This window comes from Bufo gargarizans, chromosome 2, assembly GCF_014858855.1.
Source record: "Bufo gargarizans isolate SCDJY-AF-19 chromosome 2, ASM1485885v1, whole genome shotgun sequence".
In the NCBI taxonomy this organism is placed as follows: domain Eukaryota; kingdom Metazoa; phylum Chordata; class Amphibia; order Anura; family Bufonidae; genus Bufo; species Bufo gargarizans.
Genome location: NC_058081.1, coordinates 625,081,070 through 625,102,548, shown reverse-complemented (window position 1 = coordinate 625,102,548; position 21,479 = coordinate 625,081,070). Strand labels below are relative to the sequence as shown.

General features: G+C 44.8%; 1 protein-coding gene across 1 annotated transcript in view; it reads left to right on the top strand.

Moving 5' to 3' along the window:
* The window catches only part of LOC122926846 (vesicle-associated membrane protein 3-like), a 37,605-nt gene extending 20,201 nt beyond the window's left edge, over positions 1 to 17,404 (top strand). Inside the window, exons 2-5 of the mRNA XM_044278348.1 lie at positions 10,912 to 10,987; positions 12,903 to 13,061; positions 13,634 to 13,685; positions 16,630 to 17,404. Of these exons, the coding sequence (XP_044134283.1) occupies positions 10,912 to 10,987; positions 12,903 to 13,061; positions 13,634 to 13,685; positions 16,630 to 16,646 (304 nt within the window). The 3' untranslated portion in view covers positions 16,647 to 17,404. The remainder of the gene's footprint in view (positions 1 to 10,911; positions 10,988 to 12,902; positions 13,062 to 13,633; positions 13,686 to 16,629) is intronic.
* Positions 17,405 to 21,479: the final 4,075 nt, after the last annotated feature.

The window sequence follows — 21,479 nt, the reverse complement described above, 5'->3', positions numbered from 1 at the left end:
TAAAAGGTCACTATAATAAACATTGGTGGCGCAGTGGGCCCCCCCAACATCCCAGTATGATAAACTTTGGTGGCGCAGTGCGCCCCCCCAATATAAGAAACATTGGTGGCTCAGTGCGCCCCCCCTCAATATAATGAACATTGGTGGCGCAGTGGGCAGTGCCAATGAGGGTTAAAAAAATAAAATAAAAAATTAACTCACCTCCTCCAATTGATCGTCTCATGTTCTTTCTTCAGGACCTGTCAAAGGACCTGTGGTGACATCACTGTGCTCATCACATGATACATCACATGATTCATCACCATGGTAATGGACCATGTGATGAGCTCAGTGACGTCACCACAGGTCCTGAAGAAAGAACAGGAGACCGGCAGCTACGCGATCAACTGGAGGAGGTGAGTTAATTTAAAAAATGTATATTTTTTTAACCCTTATTGGCACTTCCCACTGAGCCACCAATGTTTCTTGTGTTGGGGGGGCACACTGTACCACCAATGTTATGTTGGGGTGGGTGTTGGTGGGGGGGCGCACTGCCACAAATGTTTCTTATATTGGGGTGCTGGGGGGGGGGGGGGCACACTGTGCCACCAATGTTTCTTATACTGGGGGGCACACTGTACAGGGAGTCTAAGAAAGAATCGAATGAGTCACTAACTAAGGCCTCATGCACACGACCGTTGTGTGCATCCGTGGCCGGAAAATGCACCGTTTTGCAGCCGAGGCCGTGATCCGTGTATCCTGTCCGTCAAAAAAATATGACCTGTCCTATTTTTTTGACGGACAACGGTTCACGGACCCATTCAAGTCAATGGGTCCGTGAAAGAACACGGATGCACACAAGATTGGCATCCGTGATCCGTGGCCGTAGGTTGCTTTCATACAGACGAAGATCCGTCTGCATAAAAGCTTTTTCTGATCTAAGTTTTCACTTTGTGAAAACTCATTTCCGACAGTATATTCTAACACAGAAGCGTTCCCATGGTGATGGGGACGCTTCTAGTTAGAATACACTGCAAACTTTGTACAAGACTGCCCCCTGCTGCCTGGCAGCACCCGATCTCTTACAGGGGGATATGATAGCACAATTAACCCCTTCAGGCACCTAAAGGGGTTAATTGTACTATCATATTCCCCTGTAAGAGATCAGGGCTGCCAGGCAGCAGACCACCCCCCCCTCCCCAGTTTGAATATCATTGGTGGCACAGTGTGCCAACCACCATCGGCCCCCCTCCCTCCCTCTATTGTATTAAATCGTTGGTGGCACAGTGTGCCAACCACCATCGCCCCTCCCTCCCCCCCTCTATAGCAGTAACATTGGTGGCAGTGTGCGGTCTCAACAGTAGAAGATTCATACTTTACCTGCTTGCTGCTGCGATGTCTGTGTCCGGCCGGGAGCTCCTCCTACTGGTAAGTGACAGTTCTTTAGCAATGCGCCGCACAGACCTTTCACTTACCAGTAGGAGGAGCTCCCGGCCGGACACAGACATCGCAGCAGCAAGCAGGTAAAGTATGAATCTTCTACTGTTGAGACCGCACACTGCCACCAATGTTACTGCTATAGAGGGAGGGGGGGGGGCGATGGTGGTTGGCACACTGTGCCACCAACGATTTAATACAATAGAGGGAGGGAGGGGGCCGATGGTGGTTGGCACACTGTGCCACCAACGATATTCAAACTGGGGAGGGGGGGGGGCTGCCCCCTGCTGCCTGGCAGCCCTGATCTCTTACAGGGGAATATGCCGCACCTAAAGGGGTTAATTGTGCTATCATATCCCCCAGTAAGAGATCGGGTGCTGCCAGGCAGCAGGGGGCAGTCTTGTACAAAGTTTGTAGTGTATTCTAACCTGAAGCGTCCCCATCACCATGGGAACGCCTCTGTGTTAGAATATACTGTCGGATCTGAGGTTCACGAAGTAGCTCATATCCGACAGTATATTCTAACATAGAGGCGTTCCCATGGTGATGGGGACGCTTCAAGTTAAAATATACCATCGGATTGGAGAAAACTCCGATCCGATGGTATAAAAGAACTCCAGACTTTACATTGAAAGTCAATGGGGACGGATCCGTTTGAAATGGCACCATATTGTGTCAACATCAAACGGATCCGTCCCCATTGACTTGCATTGAAATTCAGGACGGATCCGTTTGGCTCCGCACGGCCAGGCGGACACCAAAACGACTTTTTTTCATGTCCGTGGATCCTCCAAAAATCAAGGAAGACCCACGGACGAAAAAACGGTCACGGATCACGGACCCCGTTTTTGCGGACCGTGAAAAAAACCGGTCGTGTGCATGAGGCCTAAGTCGGATCTTTAGTTTCTTTTTATATATATATATATATATATTTACAAATTTAAGAAACCTATTTTTTAACCTCTTAAGGACACAGGCGTATCCGCATCCGTTGCTCCGTTCCGAGGCCCCCGCAAAAAAAAATAGCATGTCCTATTGGACAAGAATAGGCATGTCTACAATGGGCCTTCCGTTCTGCAAATTGCGGAAGGCACACGGGCGGCTTCCGTTTTCTGCGGGGCGTGTTTTTTTACATTTGTGTGCGTGCGCTGACTCTTGGCGTCCGGCCACTGTTAGCGCATCGCCCACCCCACCGCTGATCAGAGATTCCCACTGTGGGCTTCACTGAATATTACTTTTTCAGTGACCACTTTGTGAATTGGGTGGAGCAAACAAACTTGCTCAACACCCGGGCTCCTTTTTGGCTAAGTCCGGTGGCTGGACTCCGGTCAATGCAGCCGTAAGGCTACTTTCACACTAGCGTTCGATCGGATCCGTTCTGAACGGATCCGATCATAATAATGCAGACGGAGGCTCCGTTCAGTACGGATCCGTCTGCATTATTTTAGCATATAAACAGCTAAGTGTGAAAATAGCCTCGTACGGATCCGTCCAGACTTTCAATGTAAAGTCAATGGGGGACGGATCCGCCTGAAGATTGAGCCATATTGTGGCATCTTCAAACGGATCCGTCCCCATTGACTTACATTGTAAGTCTGGACGGATCCGGTTCGGGTCCGCTCGTGAGCCCCTTCAAACGGAGCTCACGAGCGGACAGCCGAACGCTAGTGTGAAAGTAGCCTAATGAGTACGTTTTGGGGCTTCGTGCTGCACATGGGCCTAGTAAAAAAAAAAAAAGTGTCAAGCATTACTGGAGTAGGGACGTCCTCTACTAGACCCCACTCTACTGTATGGCCATGACACCTTCCAGTTTTGAGGCCATTCGGAAATGCCTGCATTATGCAGATAATGCAGAATGTCTTCAAGCCCGATTGTATCGTGGACTACAATCGGTATATGGGAAAGAGCAGGCCGGAGTACCTCGGAAACTGGAGGCACCCGGATCTTCCCTGGCCAACACATACTGGAAAGAAGGGACGGTACCAAAAAAGTGCAGTGTGTGTCACAGGAGGGGGATACGGAAGGCTACCACCACTCAGTGTGACACATGCCCCGATCATCCGGGCCTCTGCATTGACTGTTGCTTCAGGGAGTACCACACTTCCATGGAGTACTAAATTTATAATCCCCTTCCCCAATTTTAATTCTATTTGGCCACAGACAATCGCCCACGGGAGAGAAGAAAAAAAAAATATATACTGCTTTGGAGACACTAAAACCCATTTTTTTTTTTTTCTATTTTTTTTTTTTTTTTTTCAAAAATAATATCTTGTAAAACTAAAATAAAAATGGATACATATTAGGTATCACCACGCTCATTTCCTTGTGCACCCTGGCCATACAGCAGTTTACGACCACATATGAGGTGTTTCTATAAACTACAGAATCAGGGCAATAAATATTGAGGTTTTTTTTGACTGTTAACCCTTGCTTTGTTACTGGAAAAAATGGATTAAAATGGAAAATTTGGCAAAAAATTGAAATTCTGAAATTTCATCTCCATTTGCCAATAACTCTTGTGGTACACCTAAAGTGTTAAAGTTTGTAAAATCAGTTTTGAATACCTTGTTTCTAAAATGGGGTCATGTTTGGGTGGTTTATGTAAGGCCTCATGCACATGGCCGTGTTCCGCGGCCGAGAGCGGGCCGTGGAAACCCGGCCGGGATTCCTGCTGACAGCATGAGCGCACGGCGTCATTGGTTGCTATGACGCCGCGCGCTTCATGCAGCCGCTGCTCTACAGTAATACACTAGTATAGAGCATCAGATGGTTACATACCCACCAGGAAATTTCCCTGTAGTGTCTATGGCCAGTCTGCACATCTAGGAAATTATCCCAATGATAACATTGTAACCAGGTTGTCGCACAAAGACACCTCCAGTTCATATAGTCTCTCTCTTGATGAATGGCTGCCATGTCATCCCCCTCGCTGAGGCCACCTCCAGCCCTGCTCAGAATCTTTCTTGTCCTACAGACCAGCTTGGTCCAGGCTCGGACTTCTTGGCACCCCTCTCCATTACACTTTTGGATATTTGTATTTCCAGGCGTTATGCTTTTTAGTCAGGTGTTCTCCCCCTCTGTTCTTGGTTTTCCGTCGGCACTAATTGCCTACTGTCACCAGCCTGGGACTGTGTTCCACGTGCTCCAGCTAGAAACATAGTGCTTTAATGGGTGTTCTCTGTTTCAGAAATGTACATGTGAAATCTGGATGGATCGGCCAGGAGACTTAGAGAATTACATATGGAACAGGCTGAACTGTACTTGGCTTTGTTTCACAGGTTTCAATGAAAACTCCTCTAAACTGTTGCATAATGGGACGGCGCGACTATCTGTAACCTCCTGTACAATAGCCTGCAGCCACACACTGCTGTACTGCTCCTCCGTATGTAAGTCATCAGATGCTCAATGCCTCTCTGGAAGGGGAAGGATGTAAGCTCCTATGACAAGGTCTCTACTGCGGTGTCCTCTAGCCTACTCTTGTGACTGGTAGGCAGCTACTAGGACAGTAGGGTAGCTTTTCCCACACTTTTGAGGTTGTATGTTTGTCCTGAACTTGGCTTTAGCGGTAGAAGTGGCAGCAACTTTTCTGACTTGAGTCAGTCCCAGTCCTATCCAGACGCCGCTTTAATTTGGGGTGCACAAGTGGCCTGCACTTTGGATGCATTGAGAACTTCCACACTGTGCATGTTTTCCCCAACCTCATATGAAATACAAAAAATAAAATTGTAAAAGGCAAAAAACTTCAAGTACATCTGACTATTGGCCTCAAGGCCTGCATTAATAATGTAGACATTCTTGCAATGCTTGATGCTAATGAGATGAAGTAAGCGGCTTTGATGTAACCTGTTGGGCAAGAATTTTACAACCTTCCTCTGAACATTTAGTTTCCGTGTACTTAGTGCCAAGCCAGCACTTCCCTCCCTGCGGGTGTACTGTATGTAGCTGCGCATAGTACAGTAGACATGTGCTGCAGTTATGTAAATGTACAGTACATGGCTGGGCTCCATCACACCTTGTACTATACAGGGCTTGGTGTGTGGGAAGTTTTTGTAATTTCTAACTCTACTGGTTGGAATTCCCTGTACCACATCATACTGGCAACATGGTAACATAGTTTCTAAGGCTGAAAAAAGACATCTGTCCATCCAGTTCGGCCTGCTATCCTGTAAGTTGATCCAGAGGAAGGCAAAAAAAACTGAGGTAAAAGCCAAATTTCCCAACTTAGGCCTCTTTCACACTTGCGTTGTCCGGATCCGGCGTGTACTCCACTTGCCGGAATTACACGCCGGATCCGGAAAAACGCAAGTGTACTGAAAGCATTTAAAGACTGATCCGTCTTCAAAATGCTTTCAGTGTTACTATGGCAGCCAGGACGCTATTAAAGTCCTGGTTGCCATAGTAGGAGCGGGGGAGCGGTATACTTACCATCCGCGCGGCTCCCGGGGCGCTCCAGAGTGACGTCAGAGCGCCCCATGCGCATGGATGACGTGCCATGCGATCACGTCATCCATGCGCCTGGGGCGCCCTGACGTCACTCTGGAGCGCCCCGGGAGCCGCACGGACAGTAAGTATACTGCTCCCCCGCTCCCCGCTACACTTTACCATAGCTGCCAGGACTTTAGCGTCCCGGCAGCCATGGTAACCATTCAGAAAACGCTAAACGTCGGATCCGGCAATGTGCTGAAACGACATTTAGCTTAAGGCCGGATCCGGATCAATGCCTTTCAATGGGCATTCATTCCGGATCCGGCCTTGCGGCAAGTCTTCAGTTTTTTTTGGCCGGAGCAAAAAGCGCAGCATGCTGCGCTATTTTCTCCGGCCAAAAAACGTTCCGTTCCGGAACTGAAGACATCCTGATGCATCCTGAACGGATTTCACTCCATTCAGAATGCATTAGGATAATCCTGATCAGGATTCTTCCGGCATAGAGCCCCGACAACGGAACTCTATGCCGGATCCGCACAACGCAGGTGTGAAAGAGCCCTTAAGGGGAAAAAAAATTCCTTCCTGACTCTAATCAGGCAATCAGAATAACTCCCTGGATCAACGACCCCTCTCTAGTAGCTATAGCCTGTAATATTATTACACTCCAGAAATACATCCAGGCCCCTCTTGAACTCTTTGAACTCGCCATCACTACCTCATCAGAGTTCCATAGTCTCACTGCTCTTACCGTAAAGAATCCTCTTCTATGTTTTTGTTATTTGTACAAACAGTCTTTCCTCCAGACGCAGAGGATGTCCCCTTGTCACAGTCCTGGGGATAAATAGATGATGGGAAAGATCTCTGTACTGTCCCCTGATTATATTTATACATGTAGTTATTAGATCTCCCCCCCCCCCCCCTTTTTTTTTTTTTCTAAAGTGAATAACCCTAATTTTGATTTTTCTGGGTACTGTAGTCCCCCATTGCAGTTATTACTTTAGTTGCCCTCCTCTGAACCCTCTCCAGCTCTGCTATGTCTGCCTTGTTCACAGAAGCCCAGAACTGTACACAGTACTCCATGTGTGGTCTGACTAGTGATTTTGTAAAGTGGTAGGATTGTTCTCATCACGGGCATCTATGCCCCTTTTGATGCAACCCATTATTTTATTGGCCTTGGCAGCAGCTGCCTGACACTGGGTTCTACATGTCAGTGTTAACCAGTGTTTTACCATTTAGTATGTACAGGTGACTTGCATTATTCCTTACCATATTAATAACCTTACATTTGTCAGTGTTAAACCTCATCGGCCACTTATCTGCCCAAGCCTCTAATCAATCCGGATCCATCTGTAGCAGTATACTGTCCTCTTCTGTGTTATTTACTTTACACAGTTTAGGGTCACCTGCAAAAATTTGAGGCACCTCATTCCGATTTGCCGCCTCATCTATCTCGTTTCGCAGCAGATTTTGTGTGGACTTTGGTATATTAGGTGGTTTATAATAAACTCCTATTAGTATTATTGCCTTCATGTATTTATACCCACAGTGACTTCTAGGGATCGACCGATTTATCGGTTTTACCGATATCGGCCGATATTGAGGATTTTGACTTATTGGTATTGGCGTTTATTTTGCTGATATTCTGATAGCGTATGGGGAACACAGATCGCGCTGCTGTCAGCGCTCTGTGTTCCCTCAGCAGCACAGGGGAGAAGGAAGCAGTGTCTCCCTCCCCCTGTGCTGCTGCTGCCACCAATGGGAGGACAGGGGACAAGAGGAGGGGCGGGGCTGTGGCCACCAATGAAGATAACTCATTCATTCATTCGCAGGCTCCCGACCTCTATGACAAGCAGCTGCGACCTGCGGTAGTTAACCCCTCAGGTGCCCGAATCGCAGCCAACGCTCATGGAGGTCAGGAGCTGGCTATGTGATTCTGCAGCTAGCTCCCGCTTCCTGTATATGAATAAATGAGAGATTTATCTTCATTGATTGCGCAGTGCACCCCTACCCCATTATTAACAACATTGGAGGTGCAGTGTGCCCCCCCCCCCAGTATTAATCATTGGTGGCAGTGGCCACAGGGTCCCCTCTCCCCTCCTCCTCTTACACTGCTGGGGCTCCGATCGGTTACCATGGCAGCCAGGACGTTATTGAAGCTCTGGCTGCCATGGTAAGCTCCATGCTGCTGTGTGCACAAAGCCCAGGGCAGCAGGGACAATGTGAGATCCTATTCACCCTGATAGAGCTCTATCAGGGTGAATAGGACAAGGGTTCTAGTCCCTAAGGGGGCTAAAAGTTATAATAAAAATAAAAAAAAATAGTATAAATGAAAGATTTACAAAAAAAAAACTACACGTTAACAATAAACATTAATTTTCAGCAGGAATTTATTTTTTCAAAAATGAAAATTCACATAATATCGGTATAAATTATTGGCTATCGGCCTAAAAGTTCACACATTATCGGTATCTGCCCTAAAAAAATCAATATCTGTCGATCCCTACTGACTTCACATATTCATGTCCTTCACTTATATCTTTTCGAACTGTGGGCTTTAGACAGGACTTTACATAAAGGCAGACCCCTCCCCCTCTCCGGTTTTAACGATCCTTCCTAAACAGACTGTAACCCTGTACATTAACTGCCCAGTCATAGCTATCATCCAGCCATGTCTATTACCACTATGTCATAGTCCTCACTAATTCCAGTTCACCAGTTTTATTAGTCGGGCTACTGGAATTAGTATACATACAATTTTGAGGTTTATGTATTTTCATTTTTATTGTTTTTAACCTACAGCTTTCCTTCTGAACTGTTCTAGTTCCTCCCCAGTCCAATTACCTCACCCTGGTCACTATCTGCACTATGTTCCCATCCTATAACGTTATTCCCCTCCCCCAGTCCTTAGCCATTCTTCCCACCAACACAGCTGCCCCTTCCCCATTGAGGTGCAGCCTATCCCTACGATAGTCTGTAGCCAACAGAGAAGTCGGCCCAGTTCTCTAGGAACCCAAACACCTCCTTCCTACACCAGTTCTTGAGCCACTTGTTAACCTACCTAATCTCCCGCTGCCTGCCTTGTGTGGCCCGTGGTATCGGTAGTATTTCGGAAAAACTACCTTTTGAGCTCCTTGCCCTAAGCTTGTGACCTAAATCCCTAAAATTATTTTTAAGGACGCTCCACCTACCTCTAACTTTGTCATTGGTTCCAATATGGACCATGACTGCTGGATCTTCTCCAGCCTCTCCCAGTAATCTGTCGACCTGATCCGCAATGTGTCGAACTCGAGCGCTAGGAAGACAACACACCGTTCAACGATCCCAGTCTTTGTGACAGATCGCCCTATCTGTACCCCTGATAATTGAGTCTCCCACTACCAGAACCTGTCTGGCCTGCCCTGGTCCCCTGCTTACTGGAGCTGACATTTTCCTGACTGGCAGAGGAAGGGTCGGGCTGCAGCAGTGCTCTCCCTGAACTGACATTCCCCCTTCTCTGCCAACTGTGCAAACTTGTGGTGTGTCAGATCAGGGCTAGCCTCCCTGGCACTCTTCCCTCTACCCCGCTTTCTAACTGTTATTCTCCTCCCCCCCCCCCCCCCCCCCCGTTTTAGATCCTTTATGTGCGATTCCAAGCGGGCGATTTGCTCACATTTTGAACAGATATGCAACCTTTAAACGGCTGTTCCAGGACTGCATACATAAGACAAGATGTGCACTGGACTGCGCTGCCAATAATGGAACACGTACTAAGTGGGGATTACGCCAGAAAAGAGAGAAAAATACCATTTGTTGAAGTGATAAGAATCTAACTTACTGTAGTCCCCTCCAAAAGTCCCTGAATCTCAAGTCACATAATCTAAAGTCACAAACTTAATACAAACACACACTGGAAATCAAGCACGCGAAACTTCACAAACTCTCAAACTGTTTCCCCCTCCCCCCTTTTGATTTAAAGGACTGAGCTGCCCTCAAGACTGGCTATTTAACTTCTCCTAATTAGATAGCCACACCCTAATTACTCACCTTTGCAACACCCTGGAGAAGGAAGAGAAAACATTTCATCACAGTATACTCTCAGCTGCTATGAAATAAACCTGGCAGCAAAAGCAAGTCAGTGTATAACCTAGACTACACTGCTCTGACTTGTTATGTATAGAGTACAATAAGGTCAGGCACAGCCACTCAGCGATGCACACAAATTAATTTAGCTCTCACAGATACTCGCGTAATCTAAAGTCACACACTTGATACAAACCCACACTTGAAGTGCATTCCATATCCATATGTCTGCAAAGATTGTCCTATTCTTGTCCATTTTGTGGACAAGGACAGGCATTGTTACAATGAATCTGCAAAAAAAGAGGATGCAACACGGACATCACTCGGCTATAATCTGTGTGCATGAGCCCTAATGAATATGCTTGTGGTTAGTAAATGGTGGCATACAGTAATGGCATATTTCAAAGCGGTCAGAAACTTGGTATCACTGGAAAACTTCATTGGAGCTAAAACACTCCTCTTCCATTTGTATCTTATGGCATATCATAGCCTCAAAATCAATGCATTTTTTTGGGGAAAACTTCTTAATTAAAAAGCTTATAATTTTGTGCCTACAGCTCCCATGTAATCCTTGGTGTTTGCATGGTGGCCAAGTACAAACAAATCTAGTAATCCCCCTCCATTAGAGCTAGTCCCTACATATGGAAACTTGGCAGTGAAAAGGGGACAAATGGATGGCGGATCAGACCACACATGGTTTGTTTGTAGTCTGTTACCATGGAGACACACAGGTCCACCTCGGGGATGTATGCACAAAGCTATAGGGTTTTTCAATTTAGATGGATTGTAATTTTTTTTAAAATTGGTTGCGGAGTTGTACATATCGGATGGAGCCAGGTAAGTTGATGCTGCATGTTCATAGCCAAGTATCTACCTCATTCATTGGTACAGATATAGCTCATTCATCTTTACAGATATAACCAGACATTTGCCATTGGGAGAATAAATATAAATATATATTTTTTATCTAATTTTTAAACCTCTGCGTTTCTAATCCTTTGGTTCTTTCAGGTCATCCCCTGCAGCATCCGGTGATGGTGCGAGCAGTAACCGGCGCCTCCAGCAGACTCAAGCTCAGGTCAATGAGGTGAGCATTCGGTTCATCTGCTCCAATACATTCATAGTTGTCCTGCAAAATAGATCATGTGTGCAAACCACGGGACAGCGACTTAATTTCAGCCCAATGATGTTTACTGCCGTCATCTACATCCTAATTTTGTTTTTAAGCGTATGGCGGAGCTTGTAGAAGTCCTGGCAGGGAGGCTGGCTCACAGGGGTTAATGTGCCTGACGTCAGCCATAGAACAATATTATTTCAGTCACTTGATTGCTGTGTCAAGAGGGTAGTGGCATTGTCACGCTGCAAGTATCTCCTCAGCAGTGTTCACAGACCTAGTTCTGATAGACGCTTTATTTATCCAGCATCAAAGCAGATAATTCATGCAGAGAATGGGTTTCCGGCAAACATCTATTTTTGTCCGTCGCTTTTGTCCAGTTTCTCTGCGTCTATATGTATTTTTTTTTTTATTATTTTATTTCTAACTGTGTGTCAGTGGCTTGAAATACTACTCCAGCCCCGTGTCCTGCAGCTCCAAATTATTCTTCTCCTTTTCTTCAAGCCAATTACTGTACCCTTCCTCAAGCTGTGCTTCAGCTGATCATATTGATGTAGAGTCGAGGGACAGAGCTTTTGAAGAATGGATTTTCCCATTCATAATTTTCTGAATGACTTTTTGCAGGAAGTAATTTCTTAGTTGTTGGCAGTTTTATTTTATTTTTTGGGTAACCTTTAAGTGCTGTACTGCAAAGCTTAGGGTACTTTCACACTAGTGGTGTTCGATTTCAGCTGGCAGTTCTGGCAACGAAACTGCCTGCCGGATCCGGCAAACCATATGCAGACAAATAGTTTTTTTTTTTTTTTCCGGATCCGTTAGACAGATCCGGCAACGCGGCAATTTCGGGAACACTTGGTACCGGATCAGGCATTAATGCATCTCTATGGAAATGAATTCCGGGTCCGGGAAGTGCGGTAGTGCTCCAGGATTTTGTCCGGTCAAATACCGTTCAAGGAACGGAAGACATCCTGATGCATACTCAACGGATTTCTTTCCATTCAGAATGCGTAAGGACAAAACTAATGCGTTTTTTTTTCCGGTATTGAGACCCTTTACCGGATTTCAATACCGGGAAAGAATAACTCTAGTGTGAAAGTACCCTTAGGGTCCAGTGCATGACCTCAAGTTTCTAATCGCAAGAGAGCCTTGCTGTAACTGCAGGTTATAAATGGGAAATGGGCAAAGATGTTAGTTTTGGAAGGTTATGCTTGAAGGGGTGCCATATCCTCACTCACTCATGTCTGTAGAATGGAGGCCTGCTACCACATCAAAGCGTCCGCTTGATTGCAAAGCTGGCGGGGATTCCAGAAACGGCTATGCTCACTGTGCTACTGTTGAGGTAACACTTATCCAATTTTATGGGATCTATGGAAACAATGTACCACAGCACTCTTGACTATTTCCATAATCCTGGCCACCTCTGCATTTGTTTCCAGACAGAGGCCTCCATTCTTGAGATAGGTGCTGGTCCCAGAGATGACACCTATATCCGTCAAGTGATTATGGCACATCCTCTGGATAGTCCCCATTCTGTTGCTGAAGCTTGTTACAAAGCTCCAAATCCCCTGCATAGACATGGGGGAGAATTTATTAAGACCAGATTTCAATACGCTAGGCTTACTTTACACCACTACTTTTAAACACTGTCTAGTGGGGGTATAAAACATGTAATAAATTTGGTGCAAGGCATATACACCAGTTTTTGTCCTCCCATTGTGCCAGGAGTCTGGTGTATTGCAGTTGGATAGACCTATTGGTTCTTTTATTCTTGTATTGCCTTTTTAGTGTTTCATTTATTTAATGTCTGAAAGAAGGTATTGAAATGTTTTGGAAATTGGTCTTCATGCAGTGTGTTGGAGTGGTCACTATGTTTCTTTTAAATCGTTAGGTGGTTGACATCATGAGAGTCAATGTGGACAAAGTCCTGGAGAGAGACCAGAAACTTTCTGACCTGGATGACCGAGCAGATGCTTTGCAGGCTGGGGCCTCACAGTTTGAGACCAGCGCGGCCAAGCTGAAGAGGAAGTACTGGTGGAAGAACTGTAAGGTAACATTCTCTTGGGCAATCAAGGAATTACTGGTAACTGCAGTAACAGTACATGGAAGATGGAACAAGCTTCCTCCTCGTCTGATGCACTGGTCCAAGCAATCCAAGAAGGAGGGAAGGAATGTTTGTTCCTCAGACAGGCTGCTGGTTCACATGTCTAATAAAGGACATGGTGACTGATCAGTTATTGAGGCGGGGCGAACATGAGGAGCTCACTTGGTATGCTGATCATTAGAAGCTAGCACAGAACTGTGAGCTGGCAGTGCACTGCTCCCAACTTGTAGGAGAACAGTCTTTGCCTACACATTCTGGAGCTGAGCTCATGAAAAACTGCAAATTAGAGATGGCGCCAGGGAGGGGGATGAGATTATGAGTGCTGCTGAAAATCACATCATGCAGTTGGGAATTTAAGCACACACATCATGGCTTATTCTAAAAATGTATCTGGGATGATCGGTACATTTTTATGCAATCATTATCCCACAAGCTGTAAAGTAAAAAAATATTTAGTGTCCGCAGGCAATGTCCTGTTCATAGAGGTTCCCTCATACTAACTGTGCTTCTCTCTACAGATGTGGGCAATATTAATTGCAGTCATCGTGATCATCATCATTATTATCATTGGTGAGTACACAACTTGGACAGTAGGATGACTTTGAACAAAATGATATTAATGTGTTTAACCGCTCAACAAAAATAAATGTCCACGTTGATACCAGGAGTCACAGTAACGTCCCTTTCACATGAGCGATTTTTCAGTGGGGTTGCAGTGCGTGCAGTAAACGCATAACACTTGCACTGAATCCTGACCTATTCATTTCAATGGGTCTGTGCACAGGAGCGTTCTTTTTCTCTCATCATTTAATGTGTTGCATGAGAATCGCAGCATGTTCTATATTCAGCGTTTTTTTTCTTTTTTCAAGAAACGCATCAAAACTGATTGCGCCCGCACAGAAAAAACTGAAACCCTGAACACAATAGCAGACAAAACTGACTGAACCAAACCATCAGTTTTTCTTTATCACCTATGACAGTACCCCTGGAGAGACCGCCTCCACGTCCTCAGGACAGGGACCTGGAACCAGAACTGCCTTTTAAAGGAGGGATTATCCCCTCTATCTCAAGTTCTGTTTCCTGTCCTAAGGGGCAGGAGGGAATCTGATCCGCTGGATATCAAGAAAAGAGCTGCGGGGGCCCCGGCTATGAAAATAGTGTGTGGTGGGTTACCCCGTGCGGCGTAAGTGTCCTCTTGGAGCCGCTGCAGAAGTCTGGCTGTCTCATGACAGCCACTATTCCGGGGTGAAATGGGCCCAGTACTTCAGATCCTGCGAGATTGGGACAGAAGTCTCCCCTCTCTGGACTCTTGAGATATCTCTATCCTCCAAGACCTTAGATTCCTTGGTGGTGGGTGGATCTAAAAAATCTAGAGTGAGAAGTTCCTTTGACCAGGGAGGCGGTTCTCCCCTTAACTACGGATGCGAGCCCATCCAGTTGGGCAGCCCATGTGGGGTCCCTGCTATTGCAGGGGATTTGGGACAGCAAATCTGTCCCAATCAGGATAGCCTTAGTACAGAGTCTCCCAAACATCAGAGGCAGAACTCAGAGCCTAATGTCTCTCTCCCATCAGATTTTCAGCCTGGCAGAAACTTCTCTATTATCTTTCTGCAATACATATAAGGGGTTTGGACAACGTGAAAGCGGACTTCCTCAGTTGTCATCAGCTATTCCAGGGAGAGTGGTCCTTAGATCAGGAGGTTTTCAATCAGATGGCCTTATTATGGGGTGCTCCAGAAATGGATCTCTTTGCCACCAGGGCAAACAGGAAGGTAGAGGTCTTCTTTTCTTTCTCCAGTGGCGCATCTGAGAGCTGTGGATGCGCTGGCCTTTCCCCCACTAAACAATGCTACCAAAGTCCTCAAGAAAATCAGAGAGGAGGCGGCCACGGTAATAGTTATAGCTCCCTTTTGGCCGAGAAGAGTGTGGTTTTTCCTGGCTCCACAAGATGTCGATAGCAACACCATGGGCAGGGCTCCAGACTAAAAAAAAATATCAAGGAGCCATTGGCTCCTAACCAAATTTAAAATACATATAATTATGGTAGAATAATAAAAAAAAAACACACACACACATGTCTAACCTAGGGTTGTCACGATACCAAAATTTTGACTATTTCGATACCATAAAAAAGTATTGCGATACTTGTAACTCGTACCACGTGAGGAAAAAAAATAAAATAAAAATCTGCATTCCAGATTTTATGGAACGTCTGGACCATAATAGAACAGTCCTTACCTAATTTTTGTCGGGGCAAGGTGACAAAAAAAAGCCAAATTGCACGTGTTTTTTTTTTTTTTTTCTTTTTTTTTTCCTGTTACGGCCTTCACCGCATAGGAGTTTTTTTTTTATATTTTAATAGTTCGCACTTTTTTGGGCAGGGCGATATGTATTTTTTATTTTTTTAAAATTTATATTCTATATGTTAAATTGGGCAAGGGGGTGATTTAAACTTATTAAATAAAGTAATTTTTATTTTTTTTATTAACTTTCCCGCCCTTAGGGGCTAGAACCTGAGATCTTTCATCCCTTGTCCTATTCACCCTGATAGATCTCTATCAGGGTGAAAAGGACTTTACACTTTCCCTGCTGCTTTGTGCGCACAGCAGCAGGGAGCCAACTATGGCAGCCAGGGCTTCAGTAGTGTCCTGGCTGCCATGGTAACTGATCGGAGCCCCAGGCTTACACTGCTGGGGCTCTGAGCGGAACTGCCACCAATGATTCTACTTTATAATACTGCGGTTTGGGGGGTGGTGGTTTCGGTGCACTGTGCCACCAATGAATATACCTGAGGGGTTAATAGCACTGGATCGCAGCGCGCAGTCAGAGGCTGGGTGCTGGGTATGGGATATGGCCGGCACCTGCAGTGTAGCCTGCATTTGTATTCAGGTGTAAACTATATTCATTGGTGGTGCAGTGGCCACAGCCCCTCCCCTCCTCCTCCCTGCTATCAGCCCATTGGTGGCAGCGGCACAGGGGGGAGGGACTGCCTCCTTCTCCCCTGTCCTGTTGAAGATCTTTTTACTACAAAACTACAGTGACAACTTTAAGACACTGATTTTTGAAGTAAAAAGATCAGAGCGGCACGGAGCATTATCAATCATGTTCTGTGTCTCTGCTATCCAGTGCGGGGCTTGGCTCTCATTCACGCTGCGGATGACCTTTACGGCATCCGCTCGTGTGAAACGGCCCTTAGTTCCTTTTCAGATGTCCTCATCCTAGCACCCTCGTCTGCATTACACCACTTCCATTGACATTGATAAGCTGTATGTGCAAAGCCTAAAAATAGTCGGCCCTCTGGATTTAGTTATGGTCTTTACCTGGACGGTCTTGCTAATAGCAGGGAATGCCAAATGGTGAACCTTCCCCCCCCCCACCCATCATCTGGATATGCTTCTGGGAATGGATGTTCAGAGTTGACTCTCAAAGAAATACTCAGCACTGTTGTGTCTGCGTGTATATTAATGCTTATAATATACTTTTTTGTGAGCAATTGTCATTTTATTTCTTGCAGTGTGGAGCGTGTCCTGATGTCCAGATCACTGCTAGATGTCAGCTGAAGTTGGCCTACGTGACGACGCAGTTCACCATATCCAATCTGCTGTAACCAGGAGTCCATATTCTGATGTCCAAGTCTTTTATTAGTTTAGGATTGTTTTGTTTTTGTTTGTTTTTTTGCATTTCTTGTTCAGAGTTAAGTGCCTTTTCTGAAATATTGTACCCTCCATATTTTAAATGCTATTTAGGACATTCTGCACAGTCTTAACACGACTTGTTCACCCTCTTGTTCGTGCTTTGGTAATATAGATTATAATTTAATTTATTTTTGTTATCTTCAGTCAAAAATAACCTGGGAGTCAAATATTTGACAAACAGACAGCCTCTTATGCCAGCTCTCCTGATATGTCTTTATTACAAATACTTGAATTTCCCCATGGTATAGCTATTCTGGGGCATGATGATGTTGGCGGTTTAAGCTCTTTATGTACACATTAGTGTATTTTTGGCTGAACCAGCTGAGTGGTGGGTTCGGCCAACAGTCTAATGCTTTTAGGGAGTTCCCAAAAGATGTTAGGGGAGAGAAGGATCGGGCAAAATTAATATTTGTTCTTCCTAGAGATAAGCCGCCACCACTAGTAGTGTCTGGGAATGATGTTCTCTCCTCTTGGGGTACTTTCACACTAGCGGTTTTTCTTTTCCGGTATTGAGTTCCATCACAGGGGCTCAATATCTGGAAAAAAAATTGATCAGTTTTATCCTAATGCATTCTGAATAGAGAGCATTCCGTTCAGGATGCAACAGTTCAGTCCCTCTTACCTTTTTTGGCAGGAGAAAATACTGCAGCATGCTGCAGTTTTCTCTCCGGCCAAAAATACTGAACACTTGCCGGATCCGTCATTAAAATTGCCGCATTGACTGATCCGTTCTTCCGGTCCGCGCATGCGCAGACCTTTTTAAATCTGTGGAAAAAAATATATACCTCTGCTGAAAGTGTGAAAGTACCCTTAATATACATAGATGTTTAGCCAAGTCAAACGTGTATTTGTATGGGGGAGTCGGGATAGAGCTGGCGGCTGAACTATCGTTGGCTATTAAATCAGCTGATCATTAAAGAGGTTATCAAACTCTTTTTAACGGATGAACTATCTTCTGGTTAGGTCATCGTAATCTGATGGGTGGGGGGCCGACACCCAGGACCCCCCACCGATCAGCTATTTGAAAAATCCGGCATTGGGATCTGAGCTGCTCCTAGGCCATGTGACCTATGGTCATTATGTCACTGGCCTAGGGTAAGCAGCGAGAAGGCATCTGCACTCACAAAAGTGCCATTGCCTTCTCAAACAGCTGATCTTTAGGGTTCCCCGGTATAAAAAGCCCACTGATCAGATGCTGATGACCTGTCCAAAGGAAATCTATTAGAAAGAGTTGGACAACCCATTTAGTTCTCCCTTGCCATAAGAGGGAGTGGAATGACCATGCAGAGTTCTATGAAAATATCATCCACAATTGTTGTTTAATGGGAATTTCAAATTTTTAATGAAACCATTGTGTCATAGGGACAGACAGACATCTGTCCGCAGTTGCCATAAGCAACCTTTTTGTGTTGCCTTCAATTTTCTAGGAAAAGAGTCTGTGACCTATGGCTCTCCAGCTGGAATTAAACTGCAGCTCCCTGACTGGCAGTGGCGTACTGTCAGGGCATTCAAGGAGTTGTAGCTGGAGTGGCACAGATCGCAGATTTCTGTTGTAGCGTCTTCAACCCAGTTCCCTAGAGGTGCCTATTCTAGAGCGAAGTGTCCTCCATCTCTCATCTCCTCATACTTTAGCAACCCCACTATGCTGGGAGTGGTTGCCCAAGGGTTACACTTGGATGTACCAGGCATATGCAGAGTAGTTGCTGGTGACCTATTTAATGATGCTGCTTTACCTGCAGCTGATGAAATATAGGTTAGGTAATACTTGATGACTGACATGCTTCATCAGAATGAATGCATATTCCTATAGCTGCATTTTTACTTGTAGTCTTATACCTGCTGACTTTTAGTGTGCCCGTTTATCTGGGCACCCTGTGAATATGGGCACACATATTGCCAAAGAAACTAGCTAAAGACTTGTCTAACTCTCTTTCCTAAAACCATTTTCATTATGGGGACGAGTGAAGTCCTATAAAGCTTTTTACATACAGCAGGCATATCCTTATGCATATGAAGCCAATGTAACTATGCCATCCTTCCTATCAGCCAAATACTTCAAGGTCCTTAAATAGATGCCATGTGCCTTTGTGTGCTCCTCTTACCTATTAGTGCCTTACTGTCAGATCAGAATTCCACCTGACAGGCTTGTCATAAAATTTACCTTCTCTATCTCTCGTAGTTCCAAACTACGCTGACAATTCTTGTGACTTCTCACAGTCCTATCTATTCCATTGCCATTGTCTTTCACCTGTTTACCTGACAGAGGTAAATTGTAAGGTTGGGAGCAAACTGTAGATCGGGCATCATAATAACTATAAGGGGGGGGGGGGGGGGGGGTTTCATGCACAGTTTTTGTGGACATGTTTTTTTTTTTTTGAGCCCGAAGTGGATCCAGCAGAAGTCCTTGGTTTATATTTCTCTTTTTCTTTCCATTGCACTTCTGGATTTGGCCCAAAAACTGTGCCATACACCTGTGCACAACACTACCCTTAAAGGGGCTGTGCTTGGTATTGCAGCTCAACCCTATTCACTTGCAGCTCAGCCTAGGCCACGTGACAGATGATTGTCGTCACTGGCCTAGGAAAAGCAGAGAGAAGGACGCAGAGCTCACAGGAACGCTGCTGCCTTCTCAAAACAGCTGATTGACGGAGGTCCCCGGTGTCTGACCCCCACGATCACTATTTGTCTTGGAAAACCCCTTTAATTCTGTGTCTCTTCAGGGGTTTTGGAGCTCCTGTAGCAGGAAAGGCAGATAAACCTACTTAGACATATAGTAATACATTGGCACAGAATGTTAGACCTGCAAACCTTGTAATGTTAAGAGGTTGTTTTTTTTTTTTGTTTTTGTTTTTTTCCCCATGATTTAAATGGATAGGTCAGCCTAGACCAGAGGGGCAAGATGTGTGCATAACTGGCCTAAAAGGAAGGTTTAGTGCCAACTGTTTTATCTAACTAGCTCTAGATTAATATTTCTATAATACATTTTTGTGACTTTATATTTTTATTAACAGAAATGTAAACTTGAGAATTTGATTGTGCAGCACTTGGACAGGGGATGTTAGTTATTTAATGTCCTGTTAGTTTGTAAGGGCTATCTCCAACATTTCTTTTGTGAATAGCTGAAATTGTCACTTAGTTACTTTTTCCTATTATTACTTGAAGTGTGTAATCTTTATGAAATTGTAGCCTCAATGCCAATGTGACATGCCGAAAGCTGCAGAGTTCTACAGAAAAGGTGAATGACTCGTCACACCAGTCTCCTTAGTTCTGCAGTGTCTCAATGGTTTCCAAAGCTGCCTACAAATGCAGATTGCATAGAGTGTTTACTACTTCTAATTGCATCACACTTGCACTGTGTTCTTGGGCTAGAGCTAGACGGACTCGTACGGTATATATTGTGGTTACATCCATTCACTTCTATGCCTCAATCTGCAGATTTACAGTACATTATGGATCTGTAGTTAAGCCAATGTCACATCCCAGAGTTTTGTTGATGTCACCGTCTGTCTCTAGCCTTTAAAGGGTTGTATGTGATTAGACTGAAGGGTGTGCTGCCTTCTCCAGAAACACTACTTTCACATTGGACATGGACAAGAGGTGTGCTGTTTCTGAGTGGAGGGGAAAGCATAATATATATATTATTTTTTATTTTTTTTCTAAGCTCCTACAATCCTTTAAAGGGAACCTGTCACCTGTTTTTTGTGTATAGAGCTGAGGACATGGGTTGCTATATGGCCGCTAGCACATCCGCAATACCCAATCCCCATAGCTCTGTTTGCTTTTATTGTGTAAAAAATATGATTTGATACATATGCAAATTAACCTGAGATGGGTCCTGTCCCTGAGATGAGTCACGTACAGGACTCCTCTCAGGTGAATTTGCATATCTATCAAATCGGTATTTTTTTTACACAATAAAAGCACACAGAGCTATGAGGACTGGGTATTGTGGATGTGCTAGCGGCCATCTAGTAAACCATGTCCTCGGCTCTATACACAAAATCCCGGTGACAGGTTCCCTTAAGTTCATGTAAAAAAAACAAATCTTACTTTTTTTTTTTTTTTTTTTTTTTTTTTAAAAGTGCTCTTCCTGCCAGTAGTGCCTAACCCCTGTGATGGATGCTGGTATATTATATCGTTTTCAGTATACTATTTCTGAATGCCGGTCCATCTTTGTAGACCAGATGTCCGTCATACTCTAAGCCAGCTTTTCAGTTAAGAATAAAAAAATGGGGAAAAATGTATATTTTTCATGAATGGAGGAGGTCAATTCTGATGGCAAATTTTAAACCTGTGGTAGATGTAAAATTGTGAACAATAAAGTTGTTTTCTGCAGTTTGTTTTTTGGCTATACTTTATATTGTTTAACACTGGCATCGACAGATTGTAAAGAGATTTTGCATGTCCTCTCTTGGGTGCTTTCTTATAACTACATGTCTGCATAAAAAAGTATATATATATTATTTCTAACATGAAAGTTTATTTTGTGGATACCCCCGTTGGTATGTAGAGTTTAGAAAAAATACTTTTTATATATTGGATTAGAGCATCTAGCCTATGGGCTACAAATATTGAAGACCTATCCTCAGGGTAGGGCCCCATGCACAGGACCGTGCGTTTTTGCGGATCTGCTAAAAAAGAAGCCCCTGCATCACGGACAAGAATAGGA